This window comes from Dreissena polymorpha, chromosome 14 (genome assembly GCF_020536995.1).
Source record: "Dreissena polymorpha isolate Duluth1 chromosome 14, UMN_Dpol_1.0, whole genome shotgun sequence".
Lineage (NCBI taxonomy): Eukaryota > Metazoa > Mollusca > Bivalvia > Myida > Dreissenidae > Dreissena > Dreissena polymorpha.
Genome location: NC_068368.1, coordinates 65,133,858 through 65,155,121, shown reverse-complemented (window position 1 = coordinate 65,155,121; position 21,264 = coordinate 65,133,858). Strand labels below are relative to the sequence as shown.

General features: G+C 35.1%; 1 protein-coding gene across 3 annotated transcripts in view; it reads right to left on the bottom strand.

The window, feature by feature from the left end:
• Nucleotides 1–21,264, bottom strand: part of LOC127856845 (glutamate-rich protein 3-like) — a 78,992-nt gene that overhangs the window by 44,818 nt on the left and 12,910 nt on the right. For all 3 annotated transcript variants that reach the window (XM_052392987.1, XM_052392988.1, XM_052392989.1), the window contains exons 2-6: nt 14,869–14,962; nt 12,906–13,103; nt 6,365–6,547; nt 4,055–4,168; nt 2,562–2,810 (exon numbers count right to left, since the gene is read on the bottom strand). In XM_052392987.1, the coding sequence (XP_052248947.1) occupies nt 2,562–2,810; nt 4,055–4,168; nt 6,365–6,547; nt 12,906–13,103; nt 14,869–14,962 (838 nt within the window). The remainder of the gene's footprint in view (nt 1–2,561; nt 2,811–4,054; nt 4,169–6,364; nt 6,548–12,905; nt 13,104–14,868; nt 14,963–21,264) is intronic.

Here is a 21,264-nt window from a genome sequence, read left to right as displayed (position 1 = left end):
CCTCACCTAACCCTCTAACCCACCCCCCATGCGCAATACAATACCATGCGTTGCTCGTTGTTGTTGTCCACTTCCCCACCTTACAAAGGTTGCACACAAAAAAAATCGTATGGCAACATGGTAGTGCCAAAACATCCAATTATTAAAATAGTTATCCACAGTCATGTCTAATTTAAAACACACTCGTAAAAATTATCTTAACCAAGAACAAGGGACAAAATTGTCACAAAACCAGGTTTTCATTGTGAAAAAAAATCTGATTAAGGGAGACAACTCAAACTGAACTTTTGAAATGAACAAACAAAATTAACCCCCTTTGTAAGTTTGTTTCAAAATTAATCTATTTTAAGTTGTGGTGACCTTGACATTGGAGATATTGACGTGATTCTTTCGTGCGACACACCGTCCCATGATGGTGAACAAATGTGCCAAATAATTGTAAAATCTCACAATGAATGACATAGTTATTGCCCAGACAAGCTCATTTATTGCCAATTTTGATCTTTGAACTCAAAGTGTGACCTTGACCTTGGAGATATCGACGTAATTATTTCGCGCGACACACCGTCCAATGATGGTGAACAAATGTGCCAAATGATTTTAAAATATGACAATGAACGACATAGTTTTGGCCCGGACAAGCTTGTTCCGCCCGCCCGCTAGCCCGCCAGCCAGCCCGCCAGCCAGCCAGCCAGCCCACCCGCATTCGCCAATCTAATAACCAGTTTTTTCCTTCAGAAAACCTGGTTAAAAACCTGGTTAGAAAAAGAGTGAACATGCACACATATGTACAAAGTATACAATTCTGATTATATAAGCATAGCCAGCAAATTACTTTAATTCTATATGATTTATACATAATATATGTTTGGATACAATGCTATCTAGCCATCTATGTTACAGTATCATATATTAATAAATTAAGTATGTTACAGGTTTACATTCAGGTTAAACAAATTAATAGGCAGGCAAATGTTTTGACAAAACAATCAACAAATAATTTTTTTTCAACATTAATTACTGTAAATCAACAGGGCTATAGATAACAAGCGTATGTGCGTTATTACGCAATTAAAATAACCAAAAACGTAATTAAATTCAAAATCAAGCGTACAAAAACGCAAATATAAATTTAATAACGTAATTCCCGTAAAAAACCTTGCGTCACGAAACGCAATTCTTACAAACACCGGGCGTATTTTTTAAGACTGGTTATTTCCCATACGAAAATGTACCGAATAGTTTATATGCTGTCCTATGAAGAAAAGAAGGCAGTCTTTCCAGCGGTTATCAACCTTTGGGGTAAATTACTGTAATTATTCGTAGACCCGTCCGATTTCTACTTTCATTTTCTTAAAATATCAAAATGGCCACTCGTGGCCGTAGAAAGAGAATCGTCACACAAACAAACATCTAAGACAGGTATTTACGCCAGAATATTGGGGAAACCGAAAGCTTCTGTGCTGCTTTGCTGAACGATCTGTTGAAAGATGTGATCATTTCTCCCGAGAATTTAGTTCGCCCGTTATTATCGGAGATTTTGAATGAGGTTGTTAAACCCAAAAAAACACGTTATGGGTAGTGTAAGTGAAAAAACTTTAAAAAAGTGGCGAAACAAACACCCGTGGCTGGTGATTGATATGGAAAGTGGAGTTATAAAATGTACATTATCCACAAACATGAAAAGTAAATTAAAACTAACTAATGTTGCTATATTTATTTTTCACATGCACATGATAATATAGTAATCTTAGTAGATTTTTATTATATTATATATGTCATTCCCTAAATTACCCAATTGAGTTTAAAAAAAAACGGGGGTGAAAAACCCAATTAAGCTCAACAGTAGGGGGTTAAATTTTTTGCTAAAATCTATTGAATTTACAAAAACCCTATTGTTGTCAAAACAGGGGGTGAAAAACCCAATTACCCAAAAAATTATCTATAGCCCTGAATCAACATTCTTTTTAGAAGATGGATTACATAAAATCTTGCATAGTTCTTAAGCATTTCTACATCATACGCCTTCTTGTATGCACATGTTCACAAAGGATAACAAGCGCTTCCCTTTTATGCCTTTAATTCTTACATAGCATTTGCAGAATTTTGTTTAGACATTGGTTCTGATCTAGCAAAAATAAAACTAGAAATGTATCACAGACACTGATAACACCATAACAAAGGATTGGAAACAGACATGTCCATTATAAATTATACACTGGACAAAGAGACAATGGGCAGTAATTCTATTACAAATTTCTTGCAGCCAAAATGCCGTTCTAAACATTCAAAACCATTATCTACTCATTAATATAATTCAACTATGAAAAATTGAAACTTAAAGAGAAGTTGAAAAAAACAACTTTGGGAAGAACGGATATAAAACTTAAGAGACATGGACAAGTGCAATCCTTGATGCCTGCCACTCCAAAGGGGCATAATAATTTTTAATTCATCTTTGTTTGTCTGTACACAAATATGTATCGGACCAAAGACCAAAGTCAATTTGGAGAGAAGTTTCATTAGTCAAGCAGAAGACTCACACATTCTATTCCACTGACCTGTGTCCGTTTTGCCGGATACTCAGGCCGTCCAGACATTCTAGCTGATCGTCGCGGGGATGACCTCCCTGACCCAGATTTTGGTGACTTCAGCCCTGACCTTGACCTTCCAGATGACGACCTTGAAGGTCTACCGCTCTTTGGAGGGACAGGATACTGAGAGATAAGGTAGGGGGACGTGGCTCCGTCTCTGCCTTTCTCAGCCTTTGACATTCTTAGAGCGTACTGGTGCAGGGCTTCAGAATCCAGCTAAAGGTACACAAGTTTAACTTCTATTAGAGCCAACTTTTAGGAAAACTGGACTTAATGCATGTGTGTAAAAAACATCCCAGATAAGCCTGCTCAGTTTGCACAGACTATTCTAGGACATCAATTCCTGCTTTAACCCTTTGCATGCTAGGAAATGTGTCGTCTGCTAAAATGCCGTCTGCTGAATTTCTAAAATTATCATTTTCTTCGATTTTTTTCAAAGAATATTATCAGAATAGCAAACAAAACGTGGCGTCTCATCTGGATCCAAACTGTTTGCAAAGGCCTTCAAAATTCGGTTCCCGCACTGAAAGGGTTAAATGCCCATAATTACTTAAAATCAACTAATATATCATAAAATACATGTTTTTTGAACAATAAAATTAACACATTCAATTTTTATGCTCTTTATAGCAATAGCCAAAATTTCAACGCTAGATGTGGTCTGATAATGCAGATTTAACGCGCTACAAAATGCTCATTTTCATTTTTTGTGTCACAATATACTCCATGTGAATTTCTGACTATGATATCCGAATATTAACCAGCGAACGCAAGATTGTCTTCAGGCAGCTTCAGAAGCACAATGTAGTTCTCATGATTATGTGGTTCTTACCATGCTGCCCAAAGCAGTCTTGCTTTCGCTCTTAAATGTTTTCGGATATTGTGGCAGGTTATTGACTAAGTATATTTGCAAAACTAAGAACTGGAAAATATCATTTCCTAATCTCAACCTAGTCCCAGTTTTAACAATTAAAGCAATTGACAGCTTGTATTGGTGCACTTAGGCTTCAATTTCTTTCAGTCTTTAGATTGATCCTATATATCAGGCCGTCATCTAGCATGTGAAGCAACATGATAATCACTATTTCCCATTATTATGCATGAACTTAACATATTACACTTAAAACAAAAATAGATATATTCTACTAACTAAGATTTACTGAAATAAATAGAATTTAGCAAAGTTTAGCAATTTTTTGACACACAAATAAAGATTTCAGAAAAATGAAACTTTGAGAATTTGTCATCAGGTCTAGAGAAAATCTCACTATACTTTAAAATCTATTTATTTTAGCTTGATTGTATTGACAGCCTAGTTCTCAATTAATCACTGTTGAGTTGGTGAAACCAATCAACTCTCACAATGAAACGTGTCCATAACTCACAAAAGAATTCAGTTATGCTTACATTGACGAACAGATTGAAACTGATAAAATTCATATAAAAATGCTGCAACTCACAGCATATAAATGCCTGGTGTCAATGTCAGAGTCGCGTATCGTGTTCTTGGTCTCATAGCGTTCAGATGCTGGAGGGGGTTCCACGGGATATCCGTCATTGTCCATATATATCACCTGGTTAAGAGAGAGAAAGCAGGCATGCATAGATAGTTCATACACAAACACAATGAGTGCGGTACACTGGAAGGCAAGCTGAGTTTTATTTACACAAAAATAAAAGAGTTATCTTACCCTAAGTAAAGGTTTGTATCAATAAGTTTTCATTTATGATGATTTTGTTTAAGTTTATCGTAAAATATCTATCAAACTTCATAATTATTCACATTAAATTTAACTGTTACAATATTTTTTCAAAACCCATTGTGTATTTGAAAAATCATCTTAAGGTCTTAAAATTTATACAAAATCACTTAAATTAAAGTTGAAAACTGAAAACACTTCTTGTAAACTCATACTTTAAAAACTTTATTTGCAAGAAATTAATCTCCGACAATTGGTTTAAGTAATTAATAAAGAAAATTAGAGGCCATACAATGGCTAACTTCTCTATTGAGACATACATGCAAACAATATAAGGAATAGGCATCATTCACCATCGTTCTAACTGATTGAATGTTAAACTGGTGTATCTTGTAAACAGCATTTTATCAGATACCTCAATTAACCATCAACTAGGGATCTATTGGAAATGTATGACGATTTTAACTTAGATTGATTGAACTCAGTGGAAACCTTACGCTTATCGGAGACACTTTAGTTTTTTTCCTGTGTAGAACCAGTACAATAAATCTACGCAGTATGCTTCCAATAATTCGCAAAAACACATTTATCATTTATGAATAACCATATTATTTTTGTTGGCAGTAAAAGTTTCATCTATAACATGTGCGAATTTAACAACAATTTAAACACAAACACAAGAATGTTTGAGCAGACATTTGGTGTAATAATAACCAGAGTCAGAGTTACACTAATGTGTAATTCCTTAGTCAGCGATTTTTTTCCGTCTTTACAAAGTAACGGAAAACGGCACTTTTACAATTAGAAAAAGAAATACAAATATCCCAATTAATGTCAAAAAAATTCCCAATAAAAGGTTTCTAAAAAAAAAAATTATTTTTTTTAATAACAAATATTTAGTTAGTTTCCCTATGCAGCTCTATGGCATGAAACCTGTGTAAATATTATATTGACAACTTGACAACATTTAGTTATCAATTTAATAGAATTTTGGAGCGATAAATTAAATACGCCAATTTCCCAATATGAAGACTTCAGGACGAGAATTTTTCCCAATTTCAGGGGTTTTTGCGCACAATTTTCCCAATTGAACTGGTACCGGTACGTTTCCCAATTGCCAAAAAAAATCGTGTTAGTCAATCAAGTGTGAGATCATTGTGTTAATTTTAAAACTCATCAAAGCAGAATAATTATTATCAGCCATTTAAATTCCAAACACAAACAAAAGACAAATATTGTATCATTATTTTGTAAGATAAACACAGTGTTATTAATAAGTGTTCTTAAAGGCACGCTTTGGCAGTGCAAAAATCACAACGGCAAGTACAGGCGCCTGGACTGTGCTTATGTATCAGAAAAACGAAATGGGTGGTAATCCCAGACAATTGTAAGTCATGATGTTAAATTTTTACCATTCGTCTGTAGGAATCATTATCTAAATATAACTGAAAATATATTTACAAGTATAGACCTTTACAAAACATGACAAATTGTTTTACTTTGTATTCATAAAGGAACGATCCATGTTTTACACATCTTCCGCTATGTATTAAAAGGGATGATGTATTAACATTGTTGACTCGAACAATCATGTTTATCACAAAAGACCCAATTTACCAAGTAGCTAAAGCAGTCTGCAAATTACTTAAATATGAACAGAATATTCAAAGTTTTGCATTCAGCCATATAAGAAACATATGCATCAAGTGAAAACCCTTCAATAAAGCCAGTGTATTTAAGATTCTACAAGGTGCATTTTCACATTTTGCCAAATTATACATACTTCATCTGTAAACCCATTTCCCAATCCACACGTTCTTCATCTGCTAAACCATTTCCCTGACACTTACTTCATTTTTAAACCGATTACCGGTAGACCACAAATACTTCATCTATAAACCCATTTCCCAAACTACACTTACTTCATTTTTAAACCCATTTCCTGCAGGCCACACTTACTTCATCTATAATTAAACCCATTTTCCAAACTACACTTACTTCTTCCATAAACCCATTTCCCAAAAGACACTTACTTCATCTATAAACCCATATCCCGCAGGCCACACTTACTTCATCATAGGGATCATTAGAGAATGTTTTTGAGACCACCCTGTGTCTGGGTTGGCCGGGGGCACTTTTAGGTCGTTTATATGACGACGACGAAGCATCTGAGGGGCCGCTCTGTGGTCGGCTGTGAGACCTTGGGGTCAAATAGGGCAGCAATTCCTCATCTCCTTTCCTACCCCTAGTAGCCTAGAAAAGTATTAGTAAAATTACATGTATGTGATTTTATTATTTTTGCACTTTTGCTTGTTGCTCTGTAACTATTCAACTTCTGCCCCTGTTGATATTTTTGCAGATATCGCATCTGTTGGTTGTATATACTAATGCATTATATGAGCTGTGTTGTGTTTAAATAGGCCTTTAGCTGCAAGCAAAATCTAAAAAGCACAATATTATTTCAAAAAGTTTAGTTTAGTACAATTAGAAACTCTCAGCAAAAGCAAAATATCTGACACACTGTTAAAAGTTTCTGTAGATATTGATTCTCATGTTAGTAAACTTTTTTTAAAAGCAATCCTCACAAACACAATGTCAAATGAAATCCTCATTAACATAGTGTCAAATGCACTCCTCATTAATACAATCTCTAAAGAACAGAAAGTACATTAAGTTAAACAAAATATATATTCTTTTCCAAATGTTCACCTCCTTTCAATAATTGATTTACTCCTAACAATATGAGCCTGTGTTTAATTGCAATCCTGGAAAAGAAGCAATCAAGCCATCCAGGTCAGTGTAGTTTATTGTTGCGCAATCCCACGTCTTTTATGACAAGATCTGTATATACCTCTAAGAACTAATCCATTTGTGTCTTTCATGGATATTTTTTATATCAAACGTTGATGGTACAAAATTTCAATTAACACTCCATAAAAAAACATTTATCAAACAGATATCCTACCTCATGAACAACTTCAATCACTTACAATTAAAATGAGTTTGGAAAGTGCATAAGTAAAATGTTCTTTATATTTCTCTTCCTAACTGATCATTCACTTATTCTCTTATTCACTTATTCCACAAAACTAAGTCAACTAAGCATCAATTAATCATAACAGAATGGGAACACCACTGAAGAGATTTTACAAACAGGCACTGTCACAAACAACTTGCCAGATCACACAATACCTAACAATGTTTAAACGCATTCAACATTTCAGCCACGACATACGGACATTGGTCTTATGCCACATGCAACCAGCGTAGCTCCAGACAGGCCTGCCAAATCTCGTCAGAAGCTACCCTGTTTGCTATTAACCCTTTACCACTTAGATACGCATTTTTACACGACCTTTCTTACTGTATTCAAGTTTTAAAGGCCTCATTTCCATACCTTAGTTACTGATGAGCAGCAAACAGCATAAAACCTGAACAAACTGCAAGTTTTATGCTGTTTATACCTAGCCATTTTCACTTTGATTCTGAGTGGGAAAGGGTTAGGGTACACAAGGTTTCGTGATCTCATAAGCAATACAGGGCAACTCATACCCAAACCGTGTAATTTCACAGGCTAGTCATGAGCTACCCTAGCTGCATATTGCATAAGACCCATTTTCGCTCATTTTACAACAGCACAAATGACATCGAAAGAACTACAGGACGAGCAGGGTTAAATCACATGCACTTTCCCATGCTGGAAATAATTAGGGTTAACAGATTTCAGTCAGCATTCAACCAATCAGATTGCAAAACCAACCGAGCCTTGAGTGATTGACGCAGGTCGCAAGTTATCCTTCATTTCAGGTCGTTCCATGTCAAGGACGTTTTGCGGCGTATCTTTTGGGACTACAGACCGGTTTACAGGACGAATTCTGGGCTTTTTCTCTAATTTTGGCGTCAAATATGGCATTATAGCTTCATCTTTTTGCTTCTTTTTATCTGCCTAATTGCAATTAAAGACATTTCATATGATTGCTTTGCAAATAAAGTGTGGTAAATAAAACATAATGTCTTCCTGAACCAAGTAATGCATTGTTAAGGTGGAAAAAACATGACATTCTTAAATACAATCATGCGAACAATATTTCATGCTGAAAATGAAACGAATGTGATTATATCATACAAATATCAATGTTGAAGGCAATCGACATCCAGGCAAGAAAACATAATTTACTGTGTCTGTAAATTTGACACCACATAAAGGTGTTAAATATGTTTTAATGTTAAATAAATGGCCATGGTAACTTGGATATAGATATAAGCCTTTATATGTAGCTGTACAATTTCATTCACTGAGAAATAAAAATCTTCCTGACACATCAAGTGCCTTATACAGTACAGCCAAAGCGGAACAAACGTATTTCGCGATTCGCGGCGGCAAGGCGAAACGAGTCGATGCCGCGTCAGTCGTTGAAGCCGCGTCAGTATGCGGCGGCAAGTCGCATTTCGCCGCGAAACTTCGCACCTGTCCGCCGAGGCATGCCGCGATCCGCTACATGATGCCGAGTCGATGCGCATCATGAAATAAACAAGGGACAAAATTGTCACAAAACCAGGTTTTCATTGTGAAAAAAAAATCTGATAAAGGGAGAAAACTCAAACTGAACTTTTGAAATGACCAAAAAAAATTAACCCCCTTTGTAAGTTTTTTTTTTTTTTTTTAATCTATTTTTAGTCGTGGCGACCTTGACATTGGAGATATTGACGTGATTCTTTCGTGGGACACACCGTCCCATGATGGTGAACAAATGTGCCAAATAATTTTAAAATCTCACAATGAATGACATAGTTATGGCCAGGACAAGCTCATTTATGGCCATTTTTGACCTTTGAACTCAAAGTGTGACCTTGACCTTGGAGATATCGACGTAATTATTTCGCGCGACACACCGTCCAATGATGGTGAACAAATGTGCCAAATGATTTTAAAATCTGACAATGAACGACATAGTTATGGCCCGGACAAGCTTATTCCGCCAGCCCGCCAGCCAGCCAGCCAGCCCGCCAGCCAGCCAGCCAGCCAGCCCGCCCGCATTCGCCAATCTAATAACCAGTTTTTTCCTTCGGAAAACCTGGTTAAAAATCTTTTTAAAATTATAAGTTACACGTAGTTAACAAATTTTGAAAGAACTATTATAATAATAATTAAAATCATAATAAATTTATTGTGCGCGGATTGTATTAGCATATACATGTAAGCATAGTTAATGTGTCTGGCCAATTAAGTTTGTTTCCGGCCCGTAGTGTATGTATTTCACACATAAACAAGGTCATGTAATTATGTTTTCGCACATACGAGTGGTCAAGGCTCCAGCATATGGTGGATTTATAAATTAATTGCATGTTGATTTTGCTATTATATTTAAGCTGAGAAAATTAGCAGTTTGAAGCCACATCAATAATCAAGACGGTGACGATGTATTTGTTGTTTTGTTAATTATCAGCTTATTATAACTATTGTTTGAATATGCGTATATAAACACGTTTTATTTTGTTCATATTATACAGTTAATATCGCTACTAATTACCCGATAATCCCGTATATTCCAGTTTTAAAGCAAATGCGGGTAAATATTTACGATACACAAACATTCTCGATATTTCCTTAAGTATAAAATACATTTTGGCATTTGTTACTATTTATAGAGATGATGAAATAACGTCTAATCGGGGCGTTTTGTTTCCCACTGAACACGCAATTTACGCCTGACTTTATGTTCATGTATTAATACAACACAAAATACACACAAACTTTCCAAACGACGTTCTACATGTCTGCATAATTTTCGCGCGCTTTTTATGAAACAAAGGATATTTTAGCACTGTTTATTTGAAGCTAGAATTTGCCAAAGGTCGCGTAAGCATTTAAATTTGGAAGTGTGTTTTGGATTACAAATTTAAGAATGATAATCGTACGAAACATTAACAGTTGCGTGTAATTAATTCTACGCTACACATACATTTATGTACATGTAGGTGGATATCTTTTCACTCGATCCGCCGCGTACGTATGCGGCGGATTTACTCCACGAAAGTACGCGAGGTTAATACAGACTCGGCGTCATTGCGCGGATCCATGCCGAGTGCCACGGCCATACGCCGCGTGAACACACGATTCGGCGGCCGCGTACTAATAATCTTGCCGTGGCGTAGCCGCTGATTATGTTTGTGCCGCCTTGGCTGTACTGTAAATGTGTTCATTTTAAATCCTGGCATGAACAAAGATGTTTGTTTTAAAGGTAACATTCCCAACAAAGTAAAGTATTGACTCTGCAGAAATTAAAATTGCCATATTATGGATTAGATGATGGTCTTACAATTGCTCTAACATATTTCCATGACATGTTACAAACATGAAAACATGAATGACCATGTTTCAAACATGATTGAAACATTGCTTGACCATGATCATTTCCTCTCGGTAAAAATGAAATATGAACAATTCATAAACCCTTTACCACTGAGATACGTTTTTGACGCATTTGTACTCCCTTAGAAAGCTACATTAAATGTAAGACCTGTTTTTACTAAATTCAAGTTTTAAAGGCTTCATTTCCAACCCTTAGTTACTGATGAGCAGCAAACAGCATAAAACCTGAACAGACTGCGAGTTACCTGCAGGCTGTTCTGGTTTTATGCTGGTTGCAAAAGCCATTTTCACTTTGCTTCATATGGGGAAAAGGGTTAATATTATATTGTACTCATATTTATATTATAAAATTGTCCCCATGAAGATTGTCCACACACACAAAAAGAAAAAAAATGACAAAAAATGTGACAAACTGAATGAAATCTTAAAGAGTGTAAGGGCATCAAAATGAGAAGGTTGGGTAATCTGAAACAAACATATTTTATGGTGAGTACATTACAAGTGAGCAACGCTCTATGAAAACAGGACTTAAGACATGAATGAAATGTATCATCCCAGATTGGCCTGTGCAGTCTGCGCAGGCTTATAATGGACAACACTTTTTTTCCTAACTCTTACAGTGCTGAAACGGAATTTTGAAGGCCGTTGCAAACAGTTTGGATCCAGATGAGACGCCACAGAACGTGGCGTCTCATCAGGATCCAAACTGTTTGCTATTCTGATAGTATTCTTTGAAAAAAATCGAAGAAAATGAAATTTTAGAAATTCAGCAGACGACATTTTAGCAGACGATGAATTTCCCAGCATGCAAAGGGTTAAACTTTCTGCACACTGCACTGGCTTATCTGGGACAACACTTTATGTACATGCATTGAGTCCAATTTAGGCAGAGTGAGGCTGACAAGCTATGAAACAAAATATGTATTTCTCACCTTATCACTATGTAAATCAAAGCCGTAATTCCCCTTATTGGTTTCAGACTAAAATAAGACTTCTGATGTTAAAAATAAAGTAACTGATCTACTGTTTTTAAACGTATTACTAAGTGTCATTTTGATGTTTTACTGCAAAGTCATAAAAAATCTATAAAAATGAATTTCAGAATTCATTTACCAGTAAGCAGTAACAAATTATGATAAAATATCAAACTTAAAACTTAAAGTCTTAAAAAAGAATAAAAAATGAACTTTATACTTCATTTACCAGCAACCAGTAAAAAATCATGATTTAAATATCAAACTTAAAACTTCTTTCAAAAAAATTATTCAAAACCTACCTCCTGAAATAAACTTATATGAAGCATTACGGCTTTTAAATAAAAGTATTTTCTAGTTTGCTGGTCTTTCAATTGTAAAAAAAAGCACTTTCACAATTGCATTAAACAAGCATAGAGGCTATGATGGCAGTTCGCAATTTTTTTTAATAAACAACTTAAAAAAAATACTTTGAAAAAAAAATGTTTTTCATAAGCTTCAATTCTTCTAAATAAACAGCTTTTTCTTTAAAAAAAAAACCTAGAAAATCTAGAAAGTTATCAAATATGTTCTACATGTATCGTTAACAAGTCTAAAAACAAAGCTGTTTTTCTTTTTATATTTTTAAAAACAATATGTTCTTAATAATTATCTAGTAAAACATTCCCTATAAGCAAGACGGCCAGAAAGGCCCAAAGATGCTCACCTGAGATACAAAGGAAGTAACCTGTTCTGTGCAGCACACAATATCATTAGAACAATATGTTCTGACAAGTTTCATGAAGAGTACTCAGTGGACTATAAATGTAACTTTGAGAGTGCTAACAAGGTTTTACTATAGCCATAAGAAGATCGATTCCCGACCCTTGGCAGCCATGCTATTCAACAGACCGGAAACATTTTCCAACTTATCCAAGATATTACTAAAATGATTGTTCTGACCAAGTGCCATGAAGATTGGACAATAAATGTGACTTTTAGTGTGTTAACAAGTTTTTACTATAGCCATATAAGAAGATATGCCCAGCCCCCTGGCGGCCATGTTTTTCAATCAACAGCAACCATTTCAAACTCGTCCAAGATATCATTAGGACAAATCTTCTGACAAAGATTAATGATTGGACAATAAATGTGGCATCTAGAGTGTTAACAAGCCAAATGTTAACGCTGCACAATGGACAAATTGCGAGCACAAAAGCTCATCATAAGCACATTGTGCTCAAGTGTGCTAAAAAGGTGGTTTTAGAAAAATTACTGTTCTTACCCGCACTCTCCGAACCATTTCAATCTTCGCAATCTCCTCCAACTTTTTCTTTATTTCAACCTGCCTGTACCGCTCCAGGTCAAGTGTTTTGTGCACGATAGCCTGCGCAAGCAGATTTTTCACATGCTTCTTGTGCTCCTTACGCGCCATGTTCAGTCTGTACTGGTTCTCACTGATAATCTCACCTCGACGGTTGACCTGTTTTTTTTTTTATGGCATAATTATAATATGTGTCTTGTTCTGAGAAAATTGGGCTTAATGCATGTGGGTAAAGTGTCGTCCCAGATAAGCCTGTGAAGTCTGCACAGGCTAATCAGGGACGACACTTTCTGTTTGATGGTATTTTTAGTTTCAAGGAAGTCCCTCCTCACCGAAAATCAAGTTTAACAGAAAGTGTTGTCCCTGATTAGCCTGTGTGGATTGCACAGGCTAATCTGGGACGACACTTTACGCAAATGCATTATGCCCAGCTTCCTCAGAACTCGACTTATATATACATACAAAATATTTACAATCATTATTATAATTTTAATTGTATTACTTATTAATTAAGACATTTTGATTTTAATAAATTAGATTTTTTTAAACTAATATCAGATGTTTTGTTTTTGATGAGTTTTGCAAGTAATTATTATCATTTTTATTATCATTATTATTATTATTACTATTATTGTCATTATCATTGTACTATGATACTGGTAGAGGTATTATTAATACGATTATTTATTATTAGTACGTATACTTTCTTTTTATATTAATATTAATAGGTTAATATACGTTTCACTGTACAGTACAGATATATATTTGGACTAGTACAGTGACAGTTTGAAGTCATTTTGGACAAGCCGTTAGGCTACAACTGTGTGTAAGTCAAAATGTATCAGGTCTTGTACAGTTTAAACATCTAAGCTTTTTATTCTATATCCCTTTCTTAAGCTCTTTGTTTGACTTTAATGATGAAATATGCGTCTATAATCGTTATTTGCAGCATGATAACCTGTGAAACTAATTGAATTTATTCATGAGAAATGTGTGGATTTGCAATTGCATTTACAACATAAACAAGGGACAAAATTGTCACAAAACCAGGTTTTCATTGTGAAAAAAAAATCTGATAAAGGGAGACAACTCAAACTGAACTTTTGAAATGAACAAACAAAATTAACCCCCTTTGTAAGTTTGTTTTTAAAAAAAATCTATTTTTAGTCGTGGCGACCTTGACATTGGAGATATTGACGTGATTCTTTCGTGCGACACACCGTCCCATGATGGTGAACAAATGTGCCAAATGATTTTAAAATCTCACAATGAATGACATAGTTATGGCCAGGACAAGCTCATTTATGGCCATTTTTGACCTTTGAACTCAAAGTGTGACCTTGACCTTGGAGATATCGACGTAATTATTGCGCGTGACACACCGTCCAATGATGGTGAACAAATGTGCCAAATGATTTTAAAATCTGACAATGAACGACATAGTTATGGCCCGGACAAGCTTGTTCCGCCCGCCCGCCAGCCCGCCAGCCAGCCAGCAAGCCAGCCCGCCCGCATTCGCCAATCTAATAACCAGTTTTTTCCTTCGGAAAACCTGGTTAACAAAACGCTTCCCAGTAAACGGATGCTTTAATGTCATCTTTGCTATTTTATAGACAAGCGCCTGTGTGAATAAATTATTGCACATTTGGATACTTTTTCTCTGTAACTGCCTTTACCATTATAAAACAATGCTTACTGCACTTGTACTCAATATGGAAAAAAATACACACTTTTTGGATCCAATACAGGAATACATTAGACGGCCACGGGGTATATATGAAGAATGCCATTGGATAAATTAATTGGATATAGAATAATAATTATTATTATTAAAATTATCAAATTATTACCATTATTATTACCATTATAATAATTAAAACTAACGATTGCATGGATTAAAAGTTAACAGGTAACTCAGACTTACAAGGCCATTTTTTCTCAGATGACGCCTCATTCTTGTGTTCCCAAAAAACCCGGCAAGGTTGGGGTCCGTTAGGGAGTTGTAAGTGGCCAGAGGGCTGAAAAGAAATGCAAAACTTCTGTGAGTGTAGAAAAAGGTCATGAACCTCACATAGGAGTAGATCAGTAGGGCTTGAAACCATGTGTGTCTTGTTCTGTAAAAGCTGGTCATTATGCATGTGCGTAAAGTGTCGTCCCAGATTAGCCTGTGCAGTCCGCACAGACTAATCAGGGATGACACTTTCCGCTTTTATGAATGAAGCCCAGTTTTCTCAGAACAAGACACATGTTAAAAAAATCTTTCTGTCGGTACTTTATGCAGAGTATCAATATCTTTGTTATTTTGTCTTCTTTATATAAACACATGCAATATTGGGCATGTTCAACATTTATTCAACTTGTAACTGCAATTTTGTCTTTCAGTTGCGGTTACACACTGAGATAAGAACTGTACAGTCAAGAACTTGTAGCAGATATTTTTTACCAAAACAAACACTGGTTAGTCACACAAGTTACAGCAAAATTTTTCTCTGCTTCCTGTTTTTGAAAGCATCGCGCAGCTCCTCCAATGTTTTGTCATTCAGGTCTAGACCTTCAATGCAGGTAAGCATTGAGTAAGTTTGGTTTGTGAGGTAATGGGGAGCACAGAAGGTTAATAATAATCTAATAATCATAAGTCAGAAGATACTTCTTTCTCATAATCTAATAATCATAAGTCATAAGAGACACTTCATTCCAAAAAAAAAAAAAAAAAAATATTTTTTTTTTTTTTGAAAATCTGGATTTTTAAAAATAATTTCAGTTTGGGATCGGGTCCGTTTGCTTTGGAAACGTCTCCGTTTTCCGGAGGCGCAGACAGTGCTGAAAAAAACCTGACTATGATGTGAAATTGGATAAAGACATTCTTGAACTAATCAGGGGGTTTTCTACAATGCATTATATGCAGTTATGCCCATTATATATATATATATATATATATATATATATATATATATATATATATATATATATATATATATATATGAATGAATGTCAATAAATTAATTGTAAAACAGACACTTTCATGTAGAAATTCATCACATCATTTTTTTTCCAAACTTGAGGTTGAATTGGGTTTCTTTAAATAAAATTCTAAACATGAGATGTATTCATCAGAAACACAATGCCACCTATTGCGCCGATTTGAATTTTTTTATATTTTTTTTTACCTTTGACCTTGAAGGATGAACTTGACCCTGAACTTCCACCACTCAAAATATGCAGCTTCATGAGAACGCCACTTTAATTTTATTTTTTTTGACCTTTGACCTTATAGGATGACCTTGACCTTGATGTTCCACCACTCAAAATGTGCAGCTTCATGAGATGCACATGAATGCCAAATATCACGTTGCTATCTTGATTATTGAGTTATGGCCAATGTTGAAGTTTTTTTGGGACGGACAGACAGACTGACAGACTGACATACTGACTGACGAACAGTTCAACTGCTATATGCCACCCTACCAAGGGCATAAAAATGGAACCAGGTCCATGAATGCAAAATTTAAAAGTACAGTAAAAATGATTTTAAAACATACCATTGCTCTTTATGATAAAAGGAAAGGAAAAGTGCTAATTACATGATACAATAATAGTAACAAGAGATGTGTTCATCAGAAACACAATGCCCCCTATTGCGCCGCTTTGAAATAAAAAAAAATATTTTATTTTTACCTTTGACCTTGAAGGATGACCTTGACCTTAAACTTCCACCACTCACAATGTGCAGCTTCATGATAATGCCGCTTTGAAATATATTTTTTTTTACCATGAGATACACATGCATGCCAAATATCAAGTTGCTATCTTCAATATTGAAAAAGTTATGGCCAATGTTAAAGTTTTCGGACGGACAGACGCCATATATTTGACATTTGACCTTGAAGGATGACCTTGACCTTCACCTTTCACAACTCAAAATGTTCAGCTCCATGAGATACACATGCATGCCAATTATCAAGTTGCTATCTTCAATAGAGAAAAAGTTATGGCCAATGTTAAAGTTTTTGGACAGACGGACAGACGCCATAATTATTAGACATTTGACCTTGAAGGATGACCTTGACCTTCACCTTTCACCACTCAAAATCAGACCTGTTTACTTCTACAGTTTCACCGTAGTTACTTCGGATTATTTGGCTAAACTACGCACTACGCATTTGTACTGGAAAACTACGGATCCATCGATCAAAATGGTCAAATTTCAGTTTTTATTCGTACTTTTGCTTATTTTCGGTCTTTGCGAGTAATTTATCAATCATAATCATTTTGGCGCTTGCGTAGTAAGACACGTTACAATTCACGCCTCCTGGGGAACGAGTGCTGATCGAGCTTGTCGAGTCGTCACCGAACGACAACTGACTTACGTATTGGTTCGCAAATTTAGCCGAATATATACAATTTTACATTGCTATCCAGTATACACAGTATACACATCTCTCTCTCTTTATTGTGGAGAATACCGACGATAGTCGATGTATCAGGATTGAGCACGCCTGTTTTTGCACACGTCCAAGATGACGGCAAGCAGACCAGATATTGCGATTTACGGCGAAAATAATAAATACCATTCAAATTAACAACGGATATCATATGGTCATTAGGGAATAATTTAATGCGTGTGTCAATTAACGCAAAATACTAAGTGAGATAAAAAACAACAACAAATATTTATCAGAAATCTGCACAGTAAATGTGCGTCACGGAAACTAGTGTTGGGAAATTGGAGTTCAGTCATTCACAAAGTTAAAGCATTTATTATAATGAGTAATGGAAAGAGACAATATAAAAAAGTGAAACTCCACCTGCTGGAGAAGTATTGAATTATTATTATAAACAATTAGTAGGTCCTTTATTTAAGGCAAGTGACCGATTGCCCAAACAGTACGAAATAGCACAATACAGCACAATACAAAACAACATAAACACAAATAAGAATAAAGCTGGGGTCACCGCCTTGGAACGGTCAATTTGATTTACATGTTAGTGGATCTGTGTATACTCAGATTCATAATTATGCATATTCTGCTTTATTATGTTTGTTACGCTGTACAGTTTAATGAAATAGCATTGAACTGAGGTTGTCAAGTGCAAGATATTGAAAGGTAAACAAATAAAATATATTATTTTAACTCCATTTGATACATCATTAACACAACAAGAACACTAAAGGGTGTTTGTTAATATTTGTTTATGTTTTCCCCTTATGATATTTAATTTTAAACAAGGGACAAAATTGTCACAAAACCAGGTTTTCATTGTGAAAAAAAAATCTGATAAAGGGAGAAAACTCAACCTGAACTTTTGAAATGACCAAAAAAAATTAACCCCCTTTGTAAGTTTTTTTTTTTTTTTAAATCTATTTTTAGTCGTTGCGACCTTGACATTGGAGATATTGACATGATTCTTTCGTGGGACACACCGTCCCATGATGGTGAACAAATGTGCCAAATGATTTTAAAATCTCACAATGAATGACATAGTTATGGCCAGGACAAGCTCATTTATGGCCATTTTTGACCTTTGAACTCAAAGTGTGACCTTGACCTTGGAGATATCGACGTAATTATTTCGCGCGACACACCGTCCAATGATGGTGAACAAATGTGCCAAATGATTTTAAAATCTGACGATGAACGACATAGTTATGGCCCGGACAAGCTCATTTATGGCCATTTTTGACCTTTGAACTCAAAGTGTGACCTTGACCTTGGAGATATCGACGTAATTATTTCGCGCGACACACCGTCCAATGATGGTGAACAAATGTGCCAAATGATTTTAAAATCTGACAATGAACGACATAGTTATGGCCCGGACAAGCTTATTCCGCCAGCCCGCCAGCCAGCCAGCCAGCCCGCCAGCCAGCCAGCCAGCCAGCCAGCCAGCCCGCCCGCATTCGCCAATCTAATAACTAGTTTTTTCCTTCGGAAAACCTGGTTAAAAATACTGAATTAAATTAATAGCTACTCTTAAAGAGCTTATGATCAAATGGTGTATTTAAGAATCTATAGATTATTGAAAGTTTAATATGCATGCTGCTGGATATTAACTAAATATTGTATTCATTGTAAAAAGACCTTAAAGCAGCACTTTATAATATAAAAATGCTGTCAAACATGCACTTAAAAACAATTTTAATTCTGTTACTTATAATCATATTTATAATGCTTAATGCTTCATGGTTTATTGCGCTATTTTATCCAATGTTATGGTTTATCGCGCTATTTTTCCCAATTTCATGGTTTATCGCGCTAATTTTCCCAATCCAAATGGCACAGGCTGTAACAAATAAAAGCAAAAAAAATCATCACTTAACAGATTAAATTATTAGCAAGTAAATTCATCTAATGCTTTATGTACCGTTAAACTGATATGTGACCAAGTCATGGTGTTTTAACCCTTTACCACTTAGCTACGTATTTTCACGCATTTGTAGTCCCTTTTAAAGTTATATTTAATTTAAGACCGATCTTACTAGATTCAAGTTTTAAAGGCATAATTTATAACCATTTGATACTGATGAGCAGCAAACAGCATTAAACCTTAACAGACGTACTGCAAGTTACTCGCAGGCTGTTCTGGTTTTATAATGTTTGGTCATAGCCATTTTCACTTTTCTTCTAAGTGGGAAAGGGTTAATGCTCAAAATGATTGAAATTAGTTTAAAACTAATGACAACAGCCCAAAACTACTGAGAGTCTCCATACTACAGAGAAGCAATCGGTAGGGTAAACAGGTCATCAAAATGTCCAGCTCCATGAGATGCACATGCATGCCAAATATCAAGATTCTATCTTTAATAATGCAAAAGTTATGGCCAATGTTAAACTTTAAAGTGTTTTTTTCGGACAGACGGACAGGCTGACATACACACATACTGACATATACTGACTGACAGACAGTTCAACTGCTATTATGCCACCCTACCAGGGCATAAAAATATAACAACAGTTCATCCAGAACATAAAATGCTCAGTTTTGGATGAGAAAATCATCCAAATGATACTCATTCCAGTTTAATTTATTCTTCACATGCACATCATACAGAGTTCTTATATTTATTAGAACGTCCATGAAAACTGAAATTTTAAAACACCTGAAATACAATTGGATGGGCATTTTAGAGTCTTCTGCTGAACATAATTAAGATAATAATTTCCGGACAAGCCATAACAAAAATTACAGATATGCCAGGGACAGATACCTTCGTACATTCAAAAGACAGACCCAACCCATGCAAATGACGTCTGACTTTGGACTTTTCTAATTAAAATGGCTGAAGTCGAGATCCTGTATAATATCCAAAAGTGACAGTCATTTGGTCCAGTCAAAAAATGGATGTGTAAAACTATGAATTTGGTTTGAAATTAAACTAAACTGCGTATTTGCCTGAAATATTGCCAGGTTTCATATTCTTTGCAATAATATAGCATATTAAGATAATAAAATTGAATTATGTATAACCTACCACAGAAGCACACTTTTTTTTCCTGTGACATAAAATAGAACAAGGGATTTTATTGGTTGATGAGATTACATAGGTGAACAGGTTTCATGGCTTTTAAGAAAGGAACCTACAAAGAAGGGAACCATGAAACCTTTGCCCTTATCAACATCTTTAGCAATTTGTAGCTAAGAGTAAGTAATGAATAAATGCAAAAAGAAATCCTGAACAACAAACTACTACACATGTTTTCCGTATCTCACATTTTTTACATGTTAAATTTTAAATCATATAGCTCACTTTATCTAATTGGATGTTATTTTGTAAATGAAGGCTTAATTGATGATGGAATAGATATGGAAGAGCTATTCTCATGTGAGTGAGCGATTGCTAAAAAATCATGCAAGATTAATGCAGCAGCAGGTCTCATAAGTGTGGTGACAGAGTTACCCCTGACCAGACTGCATTGATATGGCATAAGAACGATTTCCAAATGAGCATGTCATTTGATAGTCATTATTACACATATAAATAACATATTTATGATTACCCCAGATCTGTTTGCCTTATCCATGGCAACACTACATTTTCCTTTCTCTTTATTAACTTTATATCCATAGTTCATATCACAAGAAAATCAATTCATGTATTCCTAATATCTGTTGCTGCACATTTCCAAAGTAAATTAACTATTTTAACAAGACTAAATTGATCACAGTAATATTATATGTATATCAGTGTATCAAATCAATACTCCAAGCGACAAAAAATACTAATGAATTTAAAATAATTGTGAGTTTGAACGTTCAATTTCATAAGCACTTTCATTCATAATCGAAGTCACACTGTCATTACAGAAATATTGAACAGTAT